Genomic DNA, 18,052 nt, shown 5'->3' with positions numbered 1-18,052 from the left:
AGAGCAGGCGAGGTTCGCCCAACGTTGGTCTCTCTACCGCTCGCCCTACACCGCTAGAGAGCACTGTCGAGCATGGCCAAGGCCAAAGGAGCCGCACAGCAACCCGCACCCGAAGCCGCGCCCCTCGTCTGGCCCTCCCTGCCCTCGCCTCCTCGTCCCCTCCGCCTCGACTCTCCCGCCGACGGCCTCGTCCTGATCGACAACTTCTTCTCGCCCAAGACCCGCACCGCCTTCGTCTCGACCCTGTCGACCCTGCGCCTCCAAGGTCCGTCGGCACCCAAGAGGGGCGAGGCGACCCGCACCAACGACCGCTTCTCGGTCCACGATCCCGCGTTCGCTCAAGCCCTGTGGACCAAGACTGGCCTCGCCGACGCCCTCGCATCGCTCGAAGGCCGCAACGGCAGGCGTGCGCGAGGCCTCAACCCCAACATCCGCTGCTACCGCTACGCCGAGGGCGCCTTCTTCGGCCCGCACTTTGACGACGACGTTCACGACCCCAACACGGGCTGGACGACCGAGTGGACGCTCCTCGTCTACCTGACCGGCAAGGAGGACGGCGTCGTCGGTCCGTCCCTGCTCCCCGTCCTCCTCGTTCTTCGCGCGACCCCTGGCACTGACCTCTCTCTCCGCTCGCGCGCAGGCGGCGAGACAGCCTTCTACCCGGCACCGTCCAGGCGAGACAACGGCCCTGCGATCGTGCCCGAGCTCCTGTCGGGACGAGCGCTCCTTCACCGCCACGGGCAGCACTGCGCCCTGCACGAGGGGTGCGTCCTCTCTTTCTCTCTCTCTCGTCGCGCTGTCACAGGGTTTGACACTCTCTCTTGCCGCAGCCGTCGCGTCGACAAGGGCGTCAAGTGGGTCTTGCGCAGCGACGTCTTCTTTGGCTAGCGTCGTCCCTTTGTAGCCTCCCTTGCGCGATCTTGTTGTTCAGACTATGCATTGCGACCTCGAGTTCCGTCCCTCAGACCGCCTCGTCCGTCCCAAAGCCCGTCTTGGCCGTGCTCGCCGACGTGCCCGTCGTCCACATGCTCCCGATGCTCTCTCTCCCTTGCAAGGGGGGCTCGAGCCCGCTTCCGCTCGCCCCAGCTCCTCCTCCTCCTCTCCCTGCTCCGCACCCGTTCCCGCTCCCGCTCCCGGCCGACCCGCCAAACAAGCTCACGATACTGCCCCTCCCCCACCTGAACGGCGGCGGCGGCGTGACGGGCCCAGCGAGCTGCGGCTCGACGACGGCGCCCGACATGCGCCTCCGGATGCTCATGACGTGGATCTCGTCCTCGCCGAGGCGCTGTCGCGCTTTGGCGCTCGCGAGCCCGCGCTTGAGCTCCCACGTGCCCGGCCCGACGCCGTGCACGACCTGGGCGACCGCGTGCGGCACGGCGCGGCGCTGCTCGTTCGAGGGCCCGAGCGCGCCCACGGCCGACGAGGGGAGCGGCGATGCGCCGCCAGCGGCGGCGGCGGCGGCGGTGGCGGGAGACGACGAGGGAGGGAGGTGCGACGACGCGGGCCCGAGTTGCCACACGAGCTGGATCGAGTTGAGCTGCGCGAGGTTGATCTCGTCGGCGAGCCGGTGCGCCGAGTTGAGGACCCACAGGAGGCTGCACGCGTACAGGCCGGGCAGCAGGTTGCTCGGCGCGTACGAGACGTTGGTCGTGGCGGTGAGGGTGACGCTGGGGGAGACGAGAGAGGGGGTCAGTCGGGCTCGGGGAGAGCGAGAGAGAGGGAGGACAAGCTCGACGCACTAGGTCACGCCGGCGGCGAGCGACGTGATCGACGTCGCGAGGGCCGCCTCGAGCGCGAGCCGCATGAACTGTTGGGCGAGATTGGTCAGGGCTGCGGGCTTTGAGAAGATCGACGAGAGATGGTGAACGCACCCCCCAGATGCTGGCTTCGAGAGGCGGGACAAGGTCCGGATCGCCATGCTCGGTCCTCGCCGCTCGCGCCTTGGTCCACAGTCGTGCGACAAGGACGGTCCTGTAGTCTCGAGAGTCAAGGACGGCTCGAGTAGAGAGGGTGCGAGGAGAGGACGTACGAGATCGAGACGTCGGCGGCCATGCCACAAAAGAGCCAGGCGAGCGCGAGGTCGAACAAGTTGCTGTACGCGTCGGGCGAAGCACCTCGAGTGACGTCTGTCGCGCCCTTGTTGATGACTGTAAGGCTCGAGGAGGAGGAAAGAATCAGTGACGGGGCAGAAGGCAGGAGAGGCTCGAGAGCGACGCACACTCGATCGCGGTTATGCCGACCGCGCCGCCGAACGACGCGATGATGAGGCCCCAGGTCCAGACGATGAACGGCAGCCGCCACTTGAGCGGGAGGATCTGGAGGGACGAGTCGACTCAGCGAGGGGTCGCGAGCGAGAGAAAGAGAGGGGGACGCACCCGGACGCAGCGAGTCGCGAAGAACGACTGGACGGCGACGGCGACGACGGTACCGAGCGTGACCGACAGTGCGTCGGGACCTCTAAGGAGCGAGATGGCGCTGTTGGTGCGGTCCTGGTCCTTGCCGTGGTCGACGAGCGACTGTGCGCGCATTTGGGAAGGTCAGTTCGCGCGCCCGTCCAGAGCGAGAGAGAGAGACAGAGCGAGGGACGCACCCAGAAGTTGGCGATGGCCGTGAGGCACTCGAACAGGACGGCGACGACGACCGCGAGCTTGACGAGCGGCTTGTCGCCCTTTGCGCGAGGCCAGTACGACGCCGCCCACGAGACGACGATGCCGCACAGGAAGACGTTGCCGGCCCAGCCGACGAACAGCGGGGTGAGCGTCCAGTTGGCGTTCTCTTGTAGGGCGGCGCCGGCAGGTACCGGGTAGTCGGCTTGGTCGATCGAGAGGACCTGGCCCATGACGGCGCGAGGTGGTGGAGCTGAGCGAGCTGGCGACGGCTCGGTGCAGGACCGGCGGTTGACGTGCGGCGAGTCGAGGGTAGCGTTCAACCAGAGTAGGCTCTGGAGGAAAGAGGAGGAGGAGGAGAGAGCCGTCGCGCGAGCGAGCAAGCCAGCCGAGCGTGTCCCGCGGTCGCCGTGAAGGAGCGAGCAGGGCTGGTCTCGTGGCAGGCCCACGTAGGGCTGTCGTCCCGTGCATAGAGACAGCGATCGGGTTTGAACTGCGGGAGGCGGCGTGCAGAGCGAGAGAGGCAGGTCGACACGGGCAAGGAAGGGGCTGGGTCGCCCTCTGATGCAGCTCCCGCTGCTTGATCGACCAGTGTCTGCGTGTTGCGTCCCGCTCGACGTCTCAAGAACGAATCCGTAGCGGCAGGATGGGCTGAGATTGAAGCCGAGGCGAGGGGGCGGTCGAGGGGGAGGTTCCGAGGTCGGCAGGCGAGCGGGCCTCGCTCGGCTGGCGGTGCGAGGGCAGCTTTGTGCCGGGAGAGAGCAGTGCCGCAGCTGTTGCAGCCAGTCGCAGCGTGCAAGCGGCGGCGGTGAGCGAGAGCCGGGAGGGTCGAGGAAGGCAACCCGCTCGCCGCCGCGCCGGCTCACTTGATCCGGCTCGAGGCTCAAGTCAGCTTGAACCGACCCACTCGCACACGCATGGCCTCTGCCGTCGCACAGTCTGCAGCTCTCGCCGGATCCGCCGCCGCCTTTGCCGCACCGCCCACAACCATGCCCGCCGCCTCCCCCTCATCGTCGTCGTCGTCGTCGGCTCCGGTCCGCACCACGGCCGTCACGGCACAGGGCACGCCCGTCCAGCTCGACTCGGTCGACGATGCCCTCGCCAGCTTCCGCAACGGCGAGTTCCTCGTCGTCGTCGACGACATGGACCGCGAGAACGAGGGCGACTTGATCATCGCCGCCGACAAGATCTCGCAGCAGCAGATGGCCTGGCTCATCCAGCACTCGTCGTACGTCCCTCTGCAACCCTTCTCTCTTGCCAACACGGCTGACCCCCGTGCCCCCTCGCAGCGGCTACATCTGCATCTGCCTCCCCGCCGAGCGACTCGCCGAGCTGGACATCAAGATGATGGTCGACGACAACAAGGAGAAGCACCGCACAGCCTACACCGTCACCTGCGACTACAAGCACGGTGCGTCCTCCCCTCTCCTCCTTCTTGGGCCGCACGACCTGACCCCTCACTTGCACAGGCACGACGACGGGCATCTCGGCGCACGACCGCGCATTAACCGCCCGCAAGCTCGCCGACCAGTCGACCAAGGCCGACGACTTTACCCGGCCAGGGCATCTCGTCCCGTTGCGCGCTGTCGAGGGCGGCACGCTCGTCCGGAGGGGACACACCGAGGCGTCGGTCGGTGCGTCCTCTCGCTCTCTCTCCTTCTCTCTCTCTCTTTGGCACCAGCTGACCCTCTCTCACGTCGACTGCAGACCTGTGCCGCCTCGCCGGCCTCCCAGCAGCAGGCGTCATCTGCGAGCTCGTCAAGCCCAACGACCCGAACGGCGACATGGCGCGGCGCGACGACTGCTTTGCGTTTGCGCGCGAGTGGGGGCTCAAGATGATCAGCATCGAGCAGATCGAGCAGTACAGGAGGGACAAGGGCCTGTAGAAGCAGCGGGCCACGAGTCTGGGCAGAGGGGGAGGAGCATTCTCGAGCAGGACAACACCGGGCGCATCTCGCAAATCACTCGCATCTCACTCACGCACGGCGGGCAACGCGAGAGGGGGACTCCTTGGAAGCACTGCTCTAGTATTCAACAGGGGCACTGCGTCTGCTTTTCGCCTTCTCGCGTCCTCCTCGGTCGCCGCTCAGTCCCTCGCGCGCCTCGCGCCCTCTGCTCACTCGGCCCCGCTCTCGACCGGCACCTCCTCGACGACGGCGAGCGCCTTGCTGCGCTTCTTCTTCTTGACGGGCTCGTTGGCGCCCTGGAGCAGGGCGGCGATGGCGCCGGGCAGGGTCGGGTCCTCTGGCCGCTTCTTGCCCTTGAACGGGATCCGGCCCGAGGGCGGCACCTTGTGGCGCGTGCCGCCGGCTTTGGCGCGTGCGACGCCGCCGTGCGCGAGGGCGAGGGCCTGCGGCGAGAGGGACGGGTCCTCGGTGAGGCCGAGGGAGGCGTGCGACGCGCGCAGGTGGTAGAAGGGCTGGAGGAGGCCGATCTGGGCAGAGATGGACGAGGGCGTGAGGGGCACGAACGAGGGAGGTGGCGAGTAGGCGAGGGTCGAGCTGTGAGCAGTCCGAGCCGTCCAGCCGTCAGTGACGCTCCGGAAGAGGCGAGAGAGGGCAGAGGGGACCAGGCCGACGCACCTCGTCGACTCGTTGTCGAGCGGTCGCGGCTCGCCGCGCAGGAGCCACTTGGGGAGGACGAGGCTCTGCACGGCGAGCTCGGTGTCGAGCCCTTGGTCGGCGACGCCAAAGTAGTGCTCGCCGATCCGGGTCGCCCACGCGCCGTCGACAAACGCCTCGTCGGCGTCAAACACCTTCTCGGCGCGCTCGAGCTCGTCGGTGGCGGCGGCAGACGGCGCGAAAAAGGCGTCGAGCTGGTCCTGGCGGGTGCGCTCGAGCTTGGCGAGGAGGTCCGACAGGCGCTGGCCGTAACGGTCGACGTCCTCGGTGACGTGCGCCGACAGGTGCGACGGCGACGGGACGCCGTTCTCGGACAGGGTACGTGTGAGGATGTCCTGCGAGCAGGTAAGAGAGCGGGTCAGTCTCAGGGCTCGAGAGAGGAGAGGAGAGAAGAGAGAGAGAGAGGTTCGAGCGCACCTTCTCGCTCAGGTCGGTGCTGTACCGGTCGGCGTAGAACCGCAGCGTGCGCCCGAGGTTGCTCAGGTACTCGCCCGCAAGGTGCCCGAGGACGTCGAGCGCGCCGCCGCTCGTGCCCTCGAACCCGGCGTGCTCGAGCAGACCCGCGCCGACCGCCCGCATCGCCTCCCTCGCCGCCGTGCCCCTCGTCGCCGTGCACCGCATCGCGTCCTGAGGGATGCCCGACACCCTGACGAGGCCCGTCCTCGCCCGGCGGCGCTTGGCCGAGCGCTGCTCCTGCCCCTCGCCCACCTCGCCCGGACCCGCCTCCTCCTCGTTGTCGTCGCCCTCGGACGCCGACACGTACGGGCTCTCCATCTCGCCCGCCGTGCTCTCGCGCGCGAGCGTGTCGCCGACCCTCCTGATCATCCGCAGCGTCTCGCAGTTCCTCCTCATGCGCACCGCGAGCCCGTCCGCCTTGGGCGCACCTCCACGCTCCCCCGCTCCTCCCGCCGCACGCGCAGCGCGCTTCTTGCCCCTCGGCGCCGCCGGCGCATCGTCGGCCCGCGCCTTGCCCTTGCCCTTCTGCGCGCCGAGGCGCGCGCCGCTCGCCGACAGCCCGACGGCCGACGTGCGTGGCGTCGCGCAGTAGCCGACCCAGGGCGCGTGCGGCATGCCCGCCGCGAGTGCGGGTGGCGCAGGCGGTGCAGGTGGCGCTGCGCGCTCCGACGAGGACGACGCCGAGGTCGAGTGGCCGTTGAGGCCGTTGGTCTCGGGCGGCGGCGGTGGCGGCGCCGAGCCCGAGAAGAGGAGCGACGACGAGGTCGTGCAGGGCCCGACGACGTCCCACCACAGCGACTCGAGCGGGTCGTCGGGGTTGCGGGGGCGAGATCGAGAGGAAGGAGGAGGGGGTGCAGGGGTCGGGGCGGACGAGCTGGGCGGCGTGTCGACGGCGGCGGGAGGAGGAGGTGCGGCAGTCGAGGGGAGGACGTCCGGGTTGAGGCGCGAGACGAGGTCGGCGACCTGCTCCTTCTTGCGCTTCTTGTGCGCAGGTGGGCCGAGCGTGGTCGAGGTCGAGGCGGACGGGCCAAAGGCGGACGGCGGGAGGAGGGCGGACGAGCGAACCGGCTTGAAGCCCGAGCCCTCGAGGCGGGTGAGCTCCTGGTCGAGAAGGAGGAACTCCTGCATGCCCTGCGGCGTGCGGACAAAGGCGAGGTGCTCCTCGAACGGCAGCTCGGTCGGCGCAGGTGTCGGTTCGGGCGAGGCCGAGATACGGGCGAGCTGCGGGAGGGGACCTGGATCAGGACCCGCCGGTCGAGGGGGGAAGACAAGAGGCAGGGACGCACAGGAGCTGTACTGATCTTGCGGTTCAGGCGACGGGCGAGACTGGGCGTCGCAGAGCGTGAGGGTGCGGGCGACGCCGAGTCGCGATGATCTGCAGGACCGGGTCGCTCGTCAGTACGATCTAGACGGTGAGAGAGAGGTCGCAGAGACGCACAATCGCCGTTGACGCCGTTGAGCAACCGCTCGCTGACGCCGCGCTTGCTCCGAACGTCCTCGTCCTCGCTGTCGGCGTCTGCGTCCTCGTCCGGCGTCCCGATCCGAGTACTGCCCGCCCGGTGAACGCCGACCGAGGCCATGAGGAGCTGACGCTGCGTGAGGGCCGGGTCGGTGATGAACTCGAGGAGCTGGTTCGACTTGGCGCGCAGGGCCTCGGCGGACGCTCGCAGCGGATGGCTCTGCGAGGGTTGGGAAGGCGAGGGTCAGCTCGTGCGCGGGCGCTTGGAATGGGGGAAAGAAGGGGGCGCACCGGGTGCGAGTTGTAGTGCAGGCAGTTGGACCAGATGAGGTCGAGGTCCTCGGCGAACGCCTTCTTGGTGCGGTACGACTGCTGCTTAACCTTCTTGAGCAACGTCGCGAGGTCCATCGGCCGCTTGATGACTGCGAGGGGGGCATCTCGAGTCAGTGTCGGTCCTGCTGAATGTGCCGAGAGAGAGGCGCACCGTCATAGTAGTCGGGCACGTCGGCCTTGCGGACCTTTTGCAGGAACGGGCCCGAGTGCTCCTGCGAGACGAGGGAGAAGCGTCAGGTTGGGTTCCCGGCACCAGATGGACAAGCTCATGCTCACGGTCGTGTTGCGGATCTCGTTGACGATGCGCTCGAGCGTCTCCTGGAAGTCGTTGGCGGCCGACTTGTCGTCCTGTTTGTTGTGCAGAGGCGAGGGGGAGAAGGGACAAGGGCGGCATCGCGGTCAGTGGTCGCTCGTCGAGGGTGACGACAAGGATCGAGAGGGACGTACGACGGCCTCGGAAGCCTCGATGATGAGGCGCTTGAGCTCATCGGGGTCGAGGTGGTGACCGCGGGGAGGAGGTGCAGTGCCGCCGTCCTTCGAGCGCGCCAGTCGCGCGTCAATGGCGGCGAAGAGGTACTGCAGTGGGTGTGTGAGGTCAGCTCTGGCTCACGAGGGCTGTGAGGGCGAGAGAGAGGTGGGGCGCACCTTCATCACCTCTGGTGGACCGGGCGGTCGCCCACTCGCCACAGACCACTCGAGGGTGCAAGCGCGGTTTGTACGTGTCCACCGAGGTGCTCGAAGGCTGTGCAGGAACGCGACTGCTCTCCAGGAGGCGGCGAGAGAGCGCTGCGCGGGTGGGCGTGGGAGCGCCTCCTCTCTGGCGAAACGCTCTGGTTGGTCGCCGTCGATGCTCCGCTCTCCACCACAGCTCTCTCCCTGAGCTAGAGGGGCCGCCTAGCAGCCTCGACTACAGCACATCTCCCACTCGTCCTACTCTCGCCAGGATCCGTGCCGTCGTCGCCGCCCTGGCTCTCGCTCGCCCGCTCGACCTCTACGCCATCTCGCGCCCTCTCCACTGCTCCTGCAGGCCGGCGTGCGTCGGCGACACGCAGGTATGGGCTTCGAGGCGGTCTTTGCGCCCCTCGCCGGCTGTCTCTGGCGGAGTGCGAGCCTTGCGACCGCTCGTGCCGCGTCCGCCCTGCTCGGCAACGTCTCGCCAACGACGAGTGGCCGCTTGCGCTTCTTCGCCGGTCCTCTGCAGCTTCTACCTGTTGTTCTCCAGCGCTGCGGCCGCTCGCAAGTCCGCTGCTGGACGAGGCACGGCGCGGTGTCGCCCCTGTCGCTGGCCTCGTGCGTCGGCAGCGCTCGGCCGGCCAGTCTGCTGCATGTCGTCTCTTGCTGCGCCTCTCTACCTTCATTGCGAGGACGCTCGTCTCGCGAGCTAGCCGCGACAAGCGTCGCTCTCGCACGCTCGCAGCGACCTTGTCCTCGTCACCGCCGTGCTGGACGCGGTCGCAGACTCGCAAGCTGTGTCGTTACGGCTGGCATCCTGTCTGGGCCCGTCTCTTCGAGCTCGGCTTTGCTTTCGCAAGACGCGGCGAGTCGACCTCGAGCAGTCGGCGGTCAGGACGCGGCGGAGAAGGAGGTCGGGGCGCGCTCACTGTCGGGCGAGATGCGGCGGCGCGGTGTGGTCTCTTCTGAGGTTGTAGTAGAGCGGTACGAGCAGTCCGTAATTGGGAGAGACGCTGCCGAGAATGTCAATTCGCCATCACCGCCGCCTCGTCCTCGTCCTCGTCGCTCAACCCCCTCCTCGTCGTTCTCCCTCCACCGCCCTCACCGCCAGGGACAGCCACGATGAGCTACCGCCTCGAATACGCCAAGGTCCGTCCACGCTCTCTCGCTCTCAGCGCCCGCCATTGTGCGCTCGCTCCCTCGAGATGACGCTCACGACCCCCTCTCCCTCCTCCCTCTACACACCTCCTGCCGCCTATCTGTCGCACTCGGTCGCCTTCACCACCTCTCTACGACCGCCTACGCCCGCCGTCTCGCCCTTCGACGCCGTACCCGCCGACACGACCTCCTACCCCCTCCCCCACCTCCCCCTCCCTCTTCGCGCTTCCGCACGACGACCTGCGCCTCGAAACAGCTCGGAACGTCCAAATGTCGGGGACCCAAACCGTGCTCTGGTACCAAGAGTGAGCTCTCCCGCCGTCCCAGCCCCTTACACGAGACTCGAGCTGACCTTCCTCCTCCTCCTTCCCCCTCCTCGCAGTCCCCAAGGTATGCTACCTCGACCCCGTCTCATCCAGACAGTGAGGAGGAACTGACACGCCTTGTGCGGTACTCGAAACAGGGCTCGCTCCGCTTCGGCACGCTCGTCACGATCCGTGCGTCCTCGTCCTTGCACGCCTCTGTCCGCCTACGACCTGACCGCCACTCTTACTCTGTCCTCTGCAGAGGGCAACTCGAGCTTCGCGTGGCGCCACTGGGGCTGCACGACCGCCAAGCAGTTCCACAACCTCAAGGAGTCGTTCGAGGAGGCCGAAGAGCTCGACGGCTACGAGGACCTGACGCCCGAGGACCAGGAGCGCGTCAAGAAGGCATTCGAGGCGGGCCACGGTGCGTCCCCTCTCTCTCTGGCCCTACTCGGGCGGTCGGACCCCTTCTCGTCACTCGAGCTGACCTCGTCTTTCTTCCTCCTCCCCTCGTCCTCGCCTCCTCTTTCTCCTCCTCGGCCTCTCTTCCCTCGCAGTTGCGGACGAGGACATCCCCGACACGGCGCGCAAGCCCGAGCCCGAGCCCGGGTCCGACGAGGACGGCAACGAGGTCGAGTCGCCCAAGAAGAAGCCCAAGGCCAAGGGCGCCGCCGCCAAGAAGAAGGCGGCCAAGGCCAACGGCGACGGCACCGACGACGACTTTGACGACGAAAAGCCCAAGAAGAAGGTGCGTCGGCTCGTCCCCTCGTCCGCGACCGTCTTTCGTCCCTCGTCGAGAGAGCGCGAACTGACCGTCTACGTCTTTGATGCGCCACGCAGACGGCCGCCAAGAAGGCGCCGGCGAAGAAGGGAGGCAAGAAGAAGAAGGCCGACACGGACGAGAGCGAGGAGGAGGAGGCCGTCAGCACCGGCGGCGAGTCCGAGGAGGAGGTGCGTCCCGGCTCTCGCTCCTCGCTCTTTGGCCTCGCACGACGCCTGCCGCGGGCGGTGGTCGAGGCCTGGGTAGGCGTTTACCACGTGCCCTGACGACATAGACTGCGCGCAGGCCAAGCCCAAGAAGAAGGTCGCCTCGAAGCGCAAGGCCGCCAAGGTCGAGGACGACGACGAGGTGCGCCGCCTTCTTCCGCCTCAGTCCCCCCCGCGTCGTCCTCTCAGACCCTGACACGCACTCTCTCACTGCCCTCGAAACAGGAGGAGGAGAAGCCCAAGAAGAAGCGCGCCGCGTCCAAGAAGAAGGCGGCCAAGGCCGAGTCCGAGTCCGAGGTGCGTCGCCCTCCCTTTTGCCCTGCCCGCTCCGAGCCGCACCCTGACATCGCTCGACTCGTACACCGCAAACAGGAGGAGGAGAAGCCTAAGCCCAAGAAGCGCGGCCCGCCGAAGAAGCGCGGCAACCACTCGGACGACGAGTAGCTCCCTCTCTCGACCTTTCCTCCTCTCAACCTCTCGAGCCTCTCCCTCGCCTGGATACCCCTTCTCTTCTCTTCTCGTCTCTCTCGTCCCCCTCCCTTTCTCTCGTTAGCGTCTCCCCTCGTCTATCGTCCGCTTGAGCAGTCTCCCCTCTTCGCCCTCGTCTACAGCCCGTACACCCCCTTTCTCCCGCTTGATTATGCAACTCCTCGTTTAGGTGAGCAGGTCCTCCGACCGTGACGAGCGAGAGGAACGGCGACAGAGCGTCGCGCTGTCGCGAGAGAGTACTGGATGCGCACGAGTCTCCTTTCCTTCGGGCGAGCGCCAGACTCACGGCCTCACGACGCTTGCCGCCTCGGGATCTCACAGTCAAAGTCATGCAGACGAGTAGAATAGAGCATGGCAGAGTGCGAGGAGAGCTACGCAATACGGACGGCGCGAGGTTGAGAGAGAGACAGGTGCGGGGGAGGATGGACAACAAGTCGAGGACGAGGGCGAACGAGGGGGGAGGTATAACCGCGAGCCGGCGAGGGAAGTAAAGGTACTGGATAGTGTGACATGGTCGAGTCGAGCGCAGGGTGCGGCACTCCCTCCCGCCCGCTCGCTCCCACCTTCTCCACCCGCTCGGCCCAATCCTTCTCGCCCGCCCGCCCAATCCGCTCGACCGACCCCCTGCACCGCTCTCCTCTCACCACCCCTCGACGCCGCCCAACCTGCGGTACTCGACGAGCCTGCACCCGCCACCGGTCGAGTCGCGCGCGAGCCCTTTGACGCCCGGGTCGCGCTCGGCGCGCGGCGTCGACGTGCCCGAGCTCGGGCGCGAGGGCGCCTTGCCCTTGGTTGATGACGAGGATGAGGAGGATGAGGGTGCGTGTGAGGAGGTCGAGGAGGCAGAGGAGGGAGCGGGAAGAGGGTCGAACGCGAGGCGGTACCACCCGCCCGAGCGCGTCAGGGCGACGAGCTGCGTCTCCTTGCGCCTCGGTGGCGGGGCCGTCGACGTCGTAGACGATGCGGCGGCGCCCGAACGCCCATGCTGCTGCTGCTGCTGCTGCTGCGCGCTGGACGAGGACCGGCCCTGCGCTCGAGGTCGAGGACGAGGCTCGACGACTGGCGCCGCCGCTGCCGCCGGCGCCTCGTCGAGCGCGTCGACCTCGATCCACGCACACACGCACACATCGTCCTCAACCGACGCCGCCCTCGGCCCCTTGCCTCCCTCCCCTCCTCCTCCACCTCCCGCGCCACCGCCACAGCCGCCGCTCGTGCCGCCGCCCGAGAACGGCGTGTGCGGGTACGGGCCCGGGTTCGAGAGGCTGAACGGGAGGCGCGAGGCGGTGGGCCCGCCTGGGGGAGGCGGGAGGCGGAACTGGGCGTGGGACCACTCGGACGAAAAGTATTTGGGCAGGTACGGCTTGAGGAGCGAGAGCTGGTGCGAGCGAGGGGTGCTGCGGGTTCCGGGGGCGTGTCAGGGTCTCGTTGGTCGTCGTGTGCTCGAGGAGAGAGATAGAGAGGGACGCACGACGCCCCGCTGCCCTCGCCGCCTCTCCCCGCCCGCTCTCGCTCGCCCGCCCCATCCGCCTCGCGCGCCCCTGCCCCCGCACCCGCCGCCCCGACCGCCCGCCTCAAGTCCCACACGTGCACCGTTCCCTTGTCGCTCGCGACGGCGCACCGGTCCCCCTCGCGGCTGAGCGCCACGTCAAAGATCTCTGCGCCGTCCGTCCCGCGCCGCAGCTCGCGCGCGAGCGTCCCTCCTGGCGCACCTGCTCCACCACCACCAGCACCTCCAGCTCCCGCTCGAGTGCGCGCAGGCGGCGCAGCGTCCCAGATGCGCACGAGCGTGCCGCGGCTCGAGCCCGTCGCGAGTACGCGCCCGTCGTCGCACGTCGCGAGTGCCGCGAGCGGGCTCTCGTGCGCGAGGAGGACCGACGTGGCCGGGTGTGGAGCGGCGGTCGGGTCGTGTGAGGGTGGCGGGGGGAGAGGCGGGTCGCCGCCGGGCGGCGAGAGGGGAGGGAGGCGCACGAGCTGGACTTGGCCGGGTTGGCGGCCGGGGAAGGCGAGGAGGGTCGAGTGTGGGGCGGTCGCGAGTGCGGCGAGGCCTGTAGGAGTGGGCAAAGTGAGCGACGGGAGGAAGGCGAATCTGGCGAGAGAGAGGGAGAGAGAGAGAGCGCGAGGAGGAAGTGGGGGAGGAAGAGGGGGAGCGCACCTCGCGGGTTGTCGCACGTCTCGTACGCGCCCTCGCGCCAAATGCCCGCGTCGCCCTCGCCGAGCACAAACAGGACGACCCTCCTGCGCAACACGACGACGAGCCTGTCGCGCCTCGCCCTCACGCCGCGCACGTCCTCGCGAAACTCGAGCTCGGCGACGGCGCCCTGGGCGCGCGCGTCCCACAGGACGACCTTGTTGGGCGGGTACAGCGGTGACGGGGGTCCGCCGACGAGGAAGACGAGGTTGGAGCGCTCGAGGGGGAGGACGATGCGGAGCGAGGCGTCGGGGAGGTCTGTTTCCCGGCGAGGGTGAGCTGCGTGGGCCTTGTGGAGAGGGAGAGTGGGGGCGCACCTCGGCGAGTGAGGACCTCGAGGGGCTGAGTGCGGTACACGACCCAGCCCTCGGTGGTCGAGGTCGCGAAGACGGACCGGTCGGCGTTGAGGTGCACGCCCGTGATGGGCGAGGGTGGAGCGTCGCTGAGCGTGTGGGCTGGGAGGTGCAGCGCCATGAGCCGGGCGGGCGGGCGTGAGGGCCCTGAGCCGAGCAGTGGCGGCGCGGTTGAGACGAGTCTGATGAGGACGATTCGACGAGGTGGGGGAGCCGACCAAGATGAACCAGCGCTCGCCTCTCTCTGCTATGATAGCAGCGGGAACTCTCTCGCACACACTCTCTGGACGGCGAGACACAGAGAACAGGCTCGTCCATTGCGCCGACCCCTCTCACGCGTCCACCTCCATGCTCGCGCCCGCACCCGCACCGCTCCCTTCCGGGCCCGACGCAAGCCCGCCCGCGACAGGCACAACTTCCTCGGCGACGACAAAACGCTTGATCTCTGCGGGTGCGGGTGCAGGTGTCAGGTCACTGTGGCCAAGAGAGAGAGAGAGAGGAGAGGGCGACGCACCCTCCTTGGTCCACGCCGTGACGCCTCTGCGTAGCGACAAAAGGGCGAGGTCAGACTCTGTCTCGATTGAGGAAAGAGAGAGGAAAGGGGACGCACCGCCTCCACTTGTAGTTGCGCTCCTTGGTCACCTTGTCGTTGGGCATGCGGAAGTTCCTCAGGTAGTCCGTCTTGGCCTTGCCCGTGTACTTGAGCCCGTCGCCGCTCTTCTCGCCCTCGATGACGCACACGTCGACGTTGCTGCCAGAGCCCAAGTCGTTCCAGATGCCCGCCTCGATCGCGGCCGCGACGCACTCGACCGCCTCGTCGCGCGTCATGTTGGGGCGCCACGACGTCTCGAACACGGCCATGGCGGCGAGCGAACCGGAGCCCATCGTGACATACGGCAGCTTGTCGGTCGAGCCGTGCGGCGCGACCGTGTACAGGTGCGGGCCCGTCGGGTCGATGCCGCCGAGGACGAGCGCGGCGCCGACCTGGCCTTGGTGCCTGCGGGGGTGGACGAGCGTGCGTGCAAGGGGACATGGGTGCAACGAGAGTCAGTGAGGGGCGCGACGAGCGAGTGCGCATCGAGAGAGAGAGAGAGAGGGCGCGAGACTCACTGGAACAGGTACTGCTTGAGCATGGTCATGGCGGTCGCGACGAGCGGTGGCCGGCCGGTCGACAGCTCGTGCAGCTTGATGTTGGAACTGATCATGTTGGTCGTGCTGCAACGGGCGAGGTTCAGTGTCGGCTGCTCGCGCGAGAGGAGGCGCTTGCGACGCGGACGCACAACTCGGTGTCGGCGGCGGTGCCGGCTCCGCAGCAGCGGATGTACTCGGAGATGTAGTGGATCTGTCGAGCGCGGGACGAGGTCAGGGGACGTGCTGCCAACCGCGAGAGAGAGAGAGAGGAAAGGGGGGGGGCGCACCTTCTCGCAGTTCTTGTCGGCGACGATGGGGCCCTCTGTGGCGCGGGTGTCTGCGCCGAGGACGATGCCCGAGTCGTACACGACGCCGACGATGGTGGTACCGGTCGAGGTGGCGCGCGGGAGGCCGAGGTTCTTTGCCTCGAGGGACGAGTTGCGCAGGGCGTTCTCGAACGAGAAGCCGGACGCGGGCTGGGCGAGGGCGGTCATGGCGGGGCGGGGTGTGTGGATGGGTGGGTGGGTACAGGTGTCGCTCTGTTGGGTGGAGCGGGCTGGGCTCGAGGTGGAGATGACGACGCGCGGTGAGATGAGGGGCGCGAGGCGAGTGGGCGACGAGAAGACGCGGGTGGTCGGGAGGTGGCTCTAGTCGAGTGTGCGAGTGTGGTGGAAGGTAGTGCGGTGCTCCTCGGTCGAGTCGGAGCGAGAGCTGGAGTGGGGAGCGAGCCAGCCAGCGAGACGGCGACGACGAGGTGGACTCGTCCCTTGCACCCTCTCTCGCTCACCAGGCCAGTTCAAGCACTACACCAGCCAGTGCGTCTCCCTTCATCAGCCCCTCACGACAAACGCTCGAAGCACCGCGTGCCGTCGAGGCCTCGGTCCTCCTCCTCCGTCGTCGACGCGCACCCCGGACACCTCGTTCACGGCCCTGACCCTCTCTGTGCACCCTTGTGCCGCCCGCAGTGAACTCGTGGAAGTGCGTCACTCGGTCCCTCGTTCCTCTCAAAGACCGCCGTCCTGATGTCGCCTCATCCTCGCTCCCTCAACCTCGTCCCTCCCCTCCACCTCCCCCGTCCGCCTCACTACTTGCTCGTGCGGTCCGCCTCTCCTGCGCAACCCGACCTTCCCCTCTATCCACCGCAATCGCCGCCACCTCGACGCCGCCGTCTCGACCTCCTCCCCTTCCTCCCCCCACCTTGTCCCGCTCCCTCTCTCTCTCTCTCTCTCGCAGGAACATCGCCTCGTCCCTTCAGAACGTCGCCGGCCAGGCCGCGTCGACCGTCCAGGGCGCAACGAGCAACATCAACCTCAACGACGCGTCCAAGAACCTGTCCAAGGGCTTCGCAAACTTCAGCCAGACCGTCAAGTGCGTCCTCCTCCTTCCGTCGTCGACTCTTGCCGGAAGCGCACTGACCCTGTCGTCGTGCACGTACCGCAGGGAGCGCACCGGCCGCATCGAGAACGACGACGTCACCGAGCTCCCGCAGGGTGCGTCTCCCCTTCTTCTCCCTTCCTCCTCCCTCCTCGAGCCAGCTGAACCCCCTCTCGCCTGCCCCCTCCTCGCAGAGTACCTCGACCTCGAGCGCCGCGTCGACGGCCTCCGCGCAGCGCACACCAAGCTGCTCGCCGTCACGCGCGTGTACGAGACGGGCACGTACGACTACCCGGTCAACCTCACCGAGTCGGCGACCGAGATTGGCGGCAGCATTGCCCACAACCTCAGCTCGTGGGCTGCCGCGGCGACCAAGGGTGCGTCCGGTAGAGCTCCCTGCTGTCTGTGAGTCGTCCTGCTCGGCGGGACGTCGACTGACTCTCCAGCGTCGCCGGACGCAGGCACCAACCTCCCTCAGCCCTCGGTGACCGACGTGCGTCCTCGTCTCCCTCCTGCCCTCTCCTCCTCCTCGCCCCTCTGACCCGCCCCACGCCGCACCCCCACAGAAGCCCTCGTCGTACCAGAAGACGCTGCCGCACGCCCTTTCGCGCGCGGCCGCGTCCGGCGCCGTCGAGGTCGGGCCCGGTCGCCTCGCCGACGTCCTCAAGACGTACGCTGTCGCGCAGGACAAGGTGGGCGCCGCGAGGACCCGCATGGATGGCGAGATCTCGTGCGTCGAGGCTGTTCCTCGCCCTCTCCCTCACTCCTCGTCTTGCGCGGCGTCGCCCTCGACCTCGATGCCGCCGACCCACCCTCCTCGTCTCTCCTGTCGAGCAAGACACTGATGAAGCTCGAGGCGCCCACCTGCAGGACCTCGTTCCTCCCGCCGTGGTCGGCGACGCTCAACACGTCGCTCCAGGCGGCCCTCAAGGCGCGCCAGGTCGTCAAGCAGGCTCGGTGCGTCCCCCTCTCTCCGCCGCAGCGCTCGAAAAGTGCCTCTCGATGTACTGACGAGCTTGGTGTCGGCGCGGCTCGGACGCAGAATCTCGCTCGACGCGACGCGTGCGACGTTCAAGCACGCGACGGGCGGGCCGAAGCAGGAGCAGGCGCGCATGGAGGGTGCGTCGTGACTCTCTCTCTGTGTCTCGTGTCACGTGGGCGCCCTGGAAGTTGGTCTGACTCGCCCTCGTCCTCCCTCGTCCCACTTTGTACTCCTCCTCGCCATCTCCTTGCCGACCCTCGCGCCGCCGCCGCCGCCACACCGACGCTCCCCTCCTCGCCCACACCGCACCTCGCGCCACACCCTCGCCTCACCCGCCCGCCAGTCGAGGCCGCCGAGGAGCACCTCGTCGACTCGACCGAGACGGCCATCAACCTCATGCGCTCGGTCCTCGAGAACCCCGAGCCGATCAAGAACCTCGGCCAGCTCCTCAAGGCGCAGCAGCTGTTCCACGAGGAGGCGGCCCAGGCGCTCGCGAGCGTCGTTGCCGAGGTTGAGGAGCAGGGAACGGCGGCCGAGGCGGAGTGGAGGTGCGTCGCTTGAGCGTTTCTCTCTGTCCGCCTCTCGCCGCCGCATCTCGTTCCGCACTGACACTCGGACGTAATCTGCACCCACAGGAAGTCGCGCGACCAGTGAGCGTCGCCATCGCCGTCCTCGCCTCGCACCTCGTCGCACTCTCGCCCTCGCCTCTCTCGACCCACCGTTCCTCGCCCTCTCGTCGGCCCCTCTCGCCGGTCCCGCCTCCGACACGACTCTGTGCCCACCCCCGTCCTCCCTCTCGTCGTGTAGTGCCCCCTCGTCCTCTCCCCTTCCCTCTCGCGCGGCTGAAAACGGACTCTCTCTGTGTCACTCGTCCTCCTCGTCCCTCGGTCGCTCGAGAGCCGCATGCCGGCGCTCTGCGTCGTCGCGCCGCAGCGAGA

At 68.2% G+C, this 18,052-nt stretch overlaps 8 protein-coding genes across 8 annotated transcripts; 4 read left to right on the top strand and 4 right to left on the bottom strand.

Annotated features, from left to right (window-relative positions):
* Window positions 1–72: 72 nt before the first annotated feature.
* Window positions 73–957, top strand: RHOBADRAFT_51082 (uncharacterized protein; the record flags this gene model as incomplete). The annotated part of the gene is made up of 3 exons (XM_018415644.1): window positions 73–565; window positions 641–764; window positions 831–957. 3 exons carry the CDS (start codon window positions 73–75, stop codon window positions 886–888), a joined length of 675 nt encoding a protein of 224 aa, XP_018274687.1. The 3' UTR covers window positions 889–957.
* Window positions 958–961: 4 nt separating this feature from the next.
* RHOBADRAFT_41181 (uncharacterized protein) lies at window positions 962–2,839 on the bottom strand (the record flags this gene model as incomplete). The annotated part of the gene is made up of 7 exons (XM_018413829.1): window positions 962–1,667; window positions 1,740–1,807; window positions 1,872–1,971; window positions 2,030–2,147; window positions 2,219–2,315; window positions 2,376–2,516; window positions 2,591–2,839. The coding sequence occupies 7 exons, from the start codon at window positions 2,837–2,839 to the stop codon at window positions 962–964; spliced, it is 1,479 nt and encodes a 492-aa protein (XP_018274686.1).
* A 756-nt stretch (window positions 2,840–3,595) lies between these two features.
* On the top strand, window positions 3,596–4,492 carry RHOBADRAFT_10657 (uncharacterized protein; the record flags this gene model as incomplete). Its single annotated transcript, XM_018411998.1, has 4 exons — window positions 3,596–3,834; window positions 3,896–4,017; window positions 4,076–4,240; window positions 4,314–4,492. The coding sequence occupies 4 exons, from the start codon at window positions 3,596–3,598 to the stop codon at window positions 4,490–4,492; spliced, it is 705 nt and encodes a 234-aa protein (XP_018274685.1).
* Window positions 4,493–4,614: 122 nt separating this feature from the next.
* Window positions 4,615–8,262, bottom strand: RHOBADRAFT_51080 (uncharacterized protein). The gene is made up of 10 exons (XM_018415643.1): window positions 8,121–8,262; window positions 7,923–8,051; window positions 7,752–7,823; window positions 7,627–7,687; window positions 7,434–7,564; window positions 7,122–7,362; window positions 6,970–7,058; window positions 5,645–6,904; window positions 5,189–5,562; window positions 4,615–5,107 (listed from the first exon to the last, which is right to left on the bottom strand). The coding sequence occupies exons 1-10, from the start codon at window positions 8,124–8,126 to the stop codon at window positions 4,723–4,725; spliced, it is 2,748 nt and encodes a 915-aa protein (XP_018274684.1). The 5' UTR covers window positions 8,127–8,262; the 3' UTR covers window positions 4,615–4,722.
* A 1,007-nt stretch (window positions 8,263–9,269) lies between these two features.
* On the top strand, window positions 9,270–11,260 carry RHOBADRAFT_51079 (uncharacterized protein; the record flags this gene model as incomplete). The annotated part of the gene is made up of 11 exons (XM_018415642.1): window positions 9,270–9,296; window positions 9,562–9,610; window positions 9,688–9,695; window positions 9,769–9,802; window positions 9,873–10,034; window positions 10,168–10,358; window positions 10,451–10,561; window positions 10,677–10,739; window positions 10,823–10,894; window positions 10,970–11,104; window positions 11,224–11,260. 10 exons carry the CDS (start codon window positions 9,270–9,272, stop codon window positions 11,039–11,041), a joined length of 789 nt encoding a protein of 262 aa, XP_018274683.1. The 3' UTR covers window positions 11,042–11,104; window positions 11,224–11,260.
* Window positions 11,261–11,447: 187 nt separating this feature from the next.
* Window positions 11,448–13,748, bottom strand: RHOBADRAFT_51078 (uncharacterized protein; the record flags this gene model as incomplete). The annotated part of the gene is made up of 4 exons (XM_018415641.1): window positions 11,448–12,480; window positions 12,705–13,131; window positions 13,239–13,532; window positions 13,592–13,748. The coding sequence occupies 4 exons, from the start codon at window positions 13,746–13,748 to the stop codon at window positions 11,727–11,729; spliced, it is 1,632 nt and encodes a 543-aa protein (XP_018274682.1). The 3' UTR covers window positions 11,448–11,726.
* Window positions 13,749–13,923: 175 nt separating this feature from the next.
* Window positions 13,924–15,382, bottom strand: RHOBADRAFT_33350 (uncharacterized protein). The gene is made up of 6 exons (XM_018413105.1): window positions 15,046–15,382; window positions 14,908–14,969; window positions 14,738–14,842; window positions 14,238–14,624; window positions 14,142–14,167; window positions 13,924–14,072 (listed from the first exon to the last, which is right to left on the bottom strand). Exons 1-6 carry the CDS (start codon window positions 15,250–15,252, stop codon window positions 13,960–13,962), a joined length of 900 nt encoding a protein of 299 aa, XP_018274681.1. The 5' UTR covers window positions 15,253–15,382; the 3' UTR covers window positions 13,924–13,959.
* Window positions 15,383–15,561: 179 nt separating this feature from the next.
* Window positions 15,562–17,990, top strand: RHOBADRAFT_33347 (uncharacterized protein). Its single transcript, XM_018413104.1, has 11 exons — window positions 15,562–15,573; window positions 15,724–15,736; window positions 15,992–16,126; window positions 16,199–16,248; window positions 16,327–16,509; window positions 16,594–16,625; window positions 16,699–16,862; window positions 17,003–17,089; window positions 17,175–17,251; window positions 17,458–17,662; window positions 17,750–17,990. Coding segments are annotated over exons 1-11 (966 nt in total). The 5' UTR covers window positions 15,562–15,572; the 3' UTR covers window positions 17,769–17,990.
* Window positions 17,991–18,052: the final 62 nt, after the last annotated feature.

Source organism: Rhodotorula graminis (genome assembly GCF_001329695.1).
Source record: "Rhodotorula graminis WP1 unplaced genomic scaffold RHOBAscaffold_1, whole genome shotgun sequence".
NCBI classification, from domain to species: Eukaryota; Fungi; Basidiomycota; class Microbotryomycetes; order Sporidiobolales; family Sporidiobolaceae; genus Rhodotorula; species Rhodotorula graminis.
The sequence above is the reverse complement of the archived record's forward strand: the minus strand, read 5'-3'. Positions and strand labels throughout refer to the sequence as shown.

Bases quoted from the DNA above. Each gene is read 5' to 3' on its own strand.
- RHOBADRAFT_33347 (XM_018413104.1), top strand. The intron at 16,127-16,198 runs GTGCGTCCTCCT...CACGTACCGCAG, and splicing joins AACTTCAGCCAGACCGTCAA to GGAGCGCACCGGCCGCATCG. The intron at 16,510-16,593 runs GTGCGTCCGGTA...CGCCGGACGCAG, and splicing joins GGCTGCCGCGGCGACCAAGG to GCACCAACCTCCCTCAGCCC.
- RHOBADRAFT_51080 (XM_018415643.1), bottom strand. The intron at 7,059-7,121 runs GTGCGTCTCTGC...CCGGTCCTGCAG, and splicing joins CAACGGCGTCAACGGCGATT to ATCATCGCGACTCGGCGTCG. The intron at 5,108-5,188 runs GTGCGTCGGCCT...GACTGCTCACAG, and splicing joins CTCGACAACGAGTCGACGAG to CTCGACCCTCGCCTACTCGC.
- RHOBADRAFT_33350 (XM_018413105.1), bottom strand. From the start codon at position 15,252: ATGACCGCCCTCGCCCAGCCCGCGTCCGGCTTCTCGTTCGAGAACGCC. The intron at 14,168-14,237 runs GTGCGTCCCCTT...GTCGCTACGCAG, and splicing joins CGCAACTACAAGTGGAGGCG to AGGCGTCACGGCGTGGACCA. The intron at 14,073-14,141 runs GTGCGTCGCCCT...CCGCACCCGCAG, and splicing joins CACGGCGTGGACCAAGGAGG to AGATCAAGCGTTTTGTCGTC.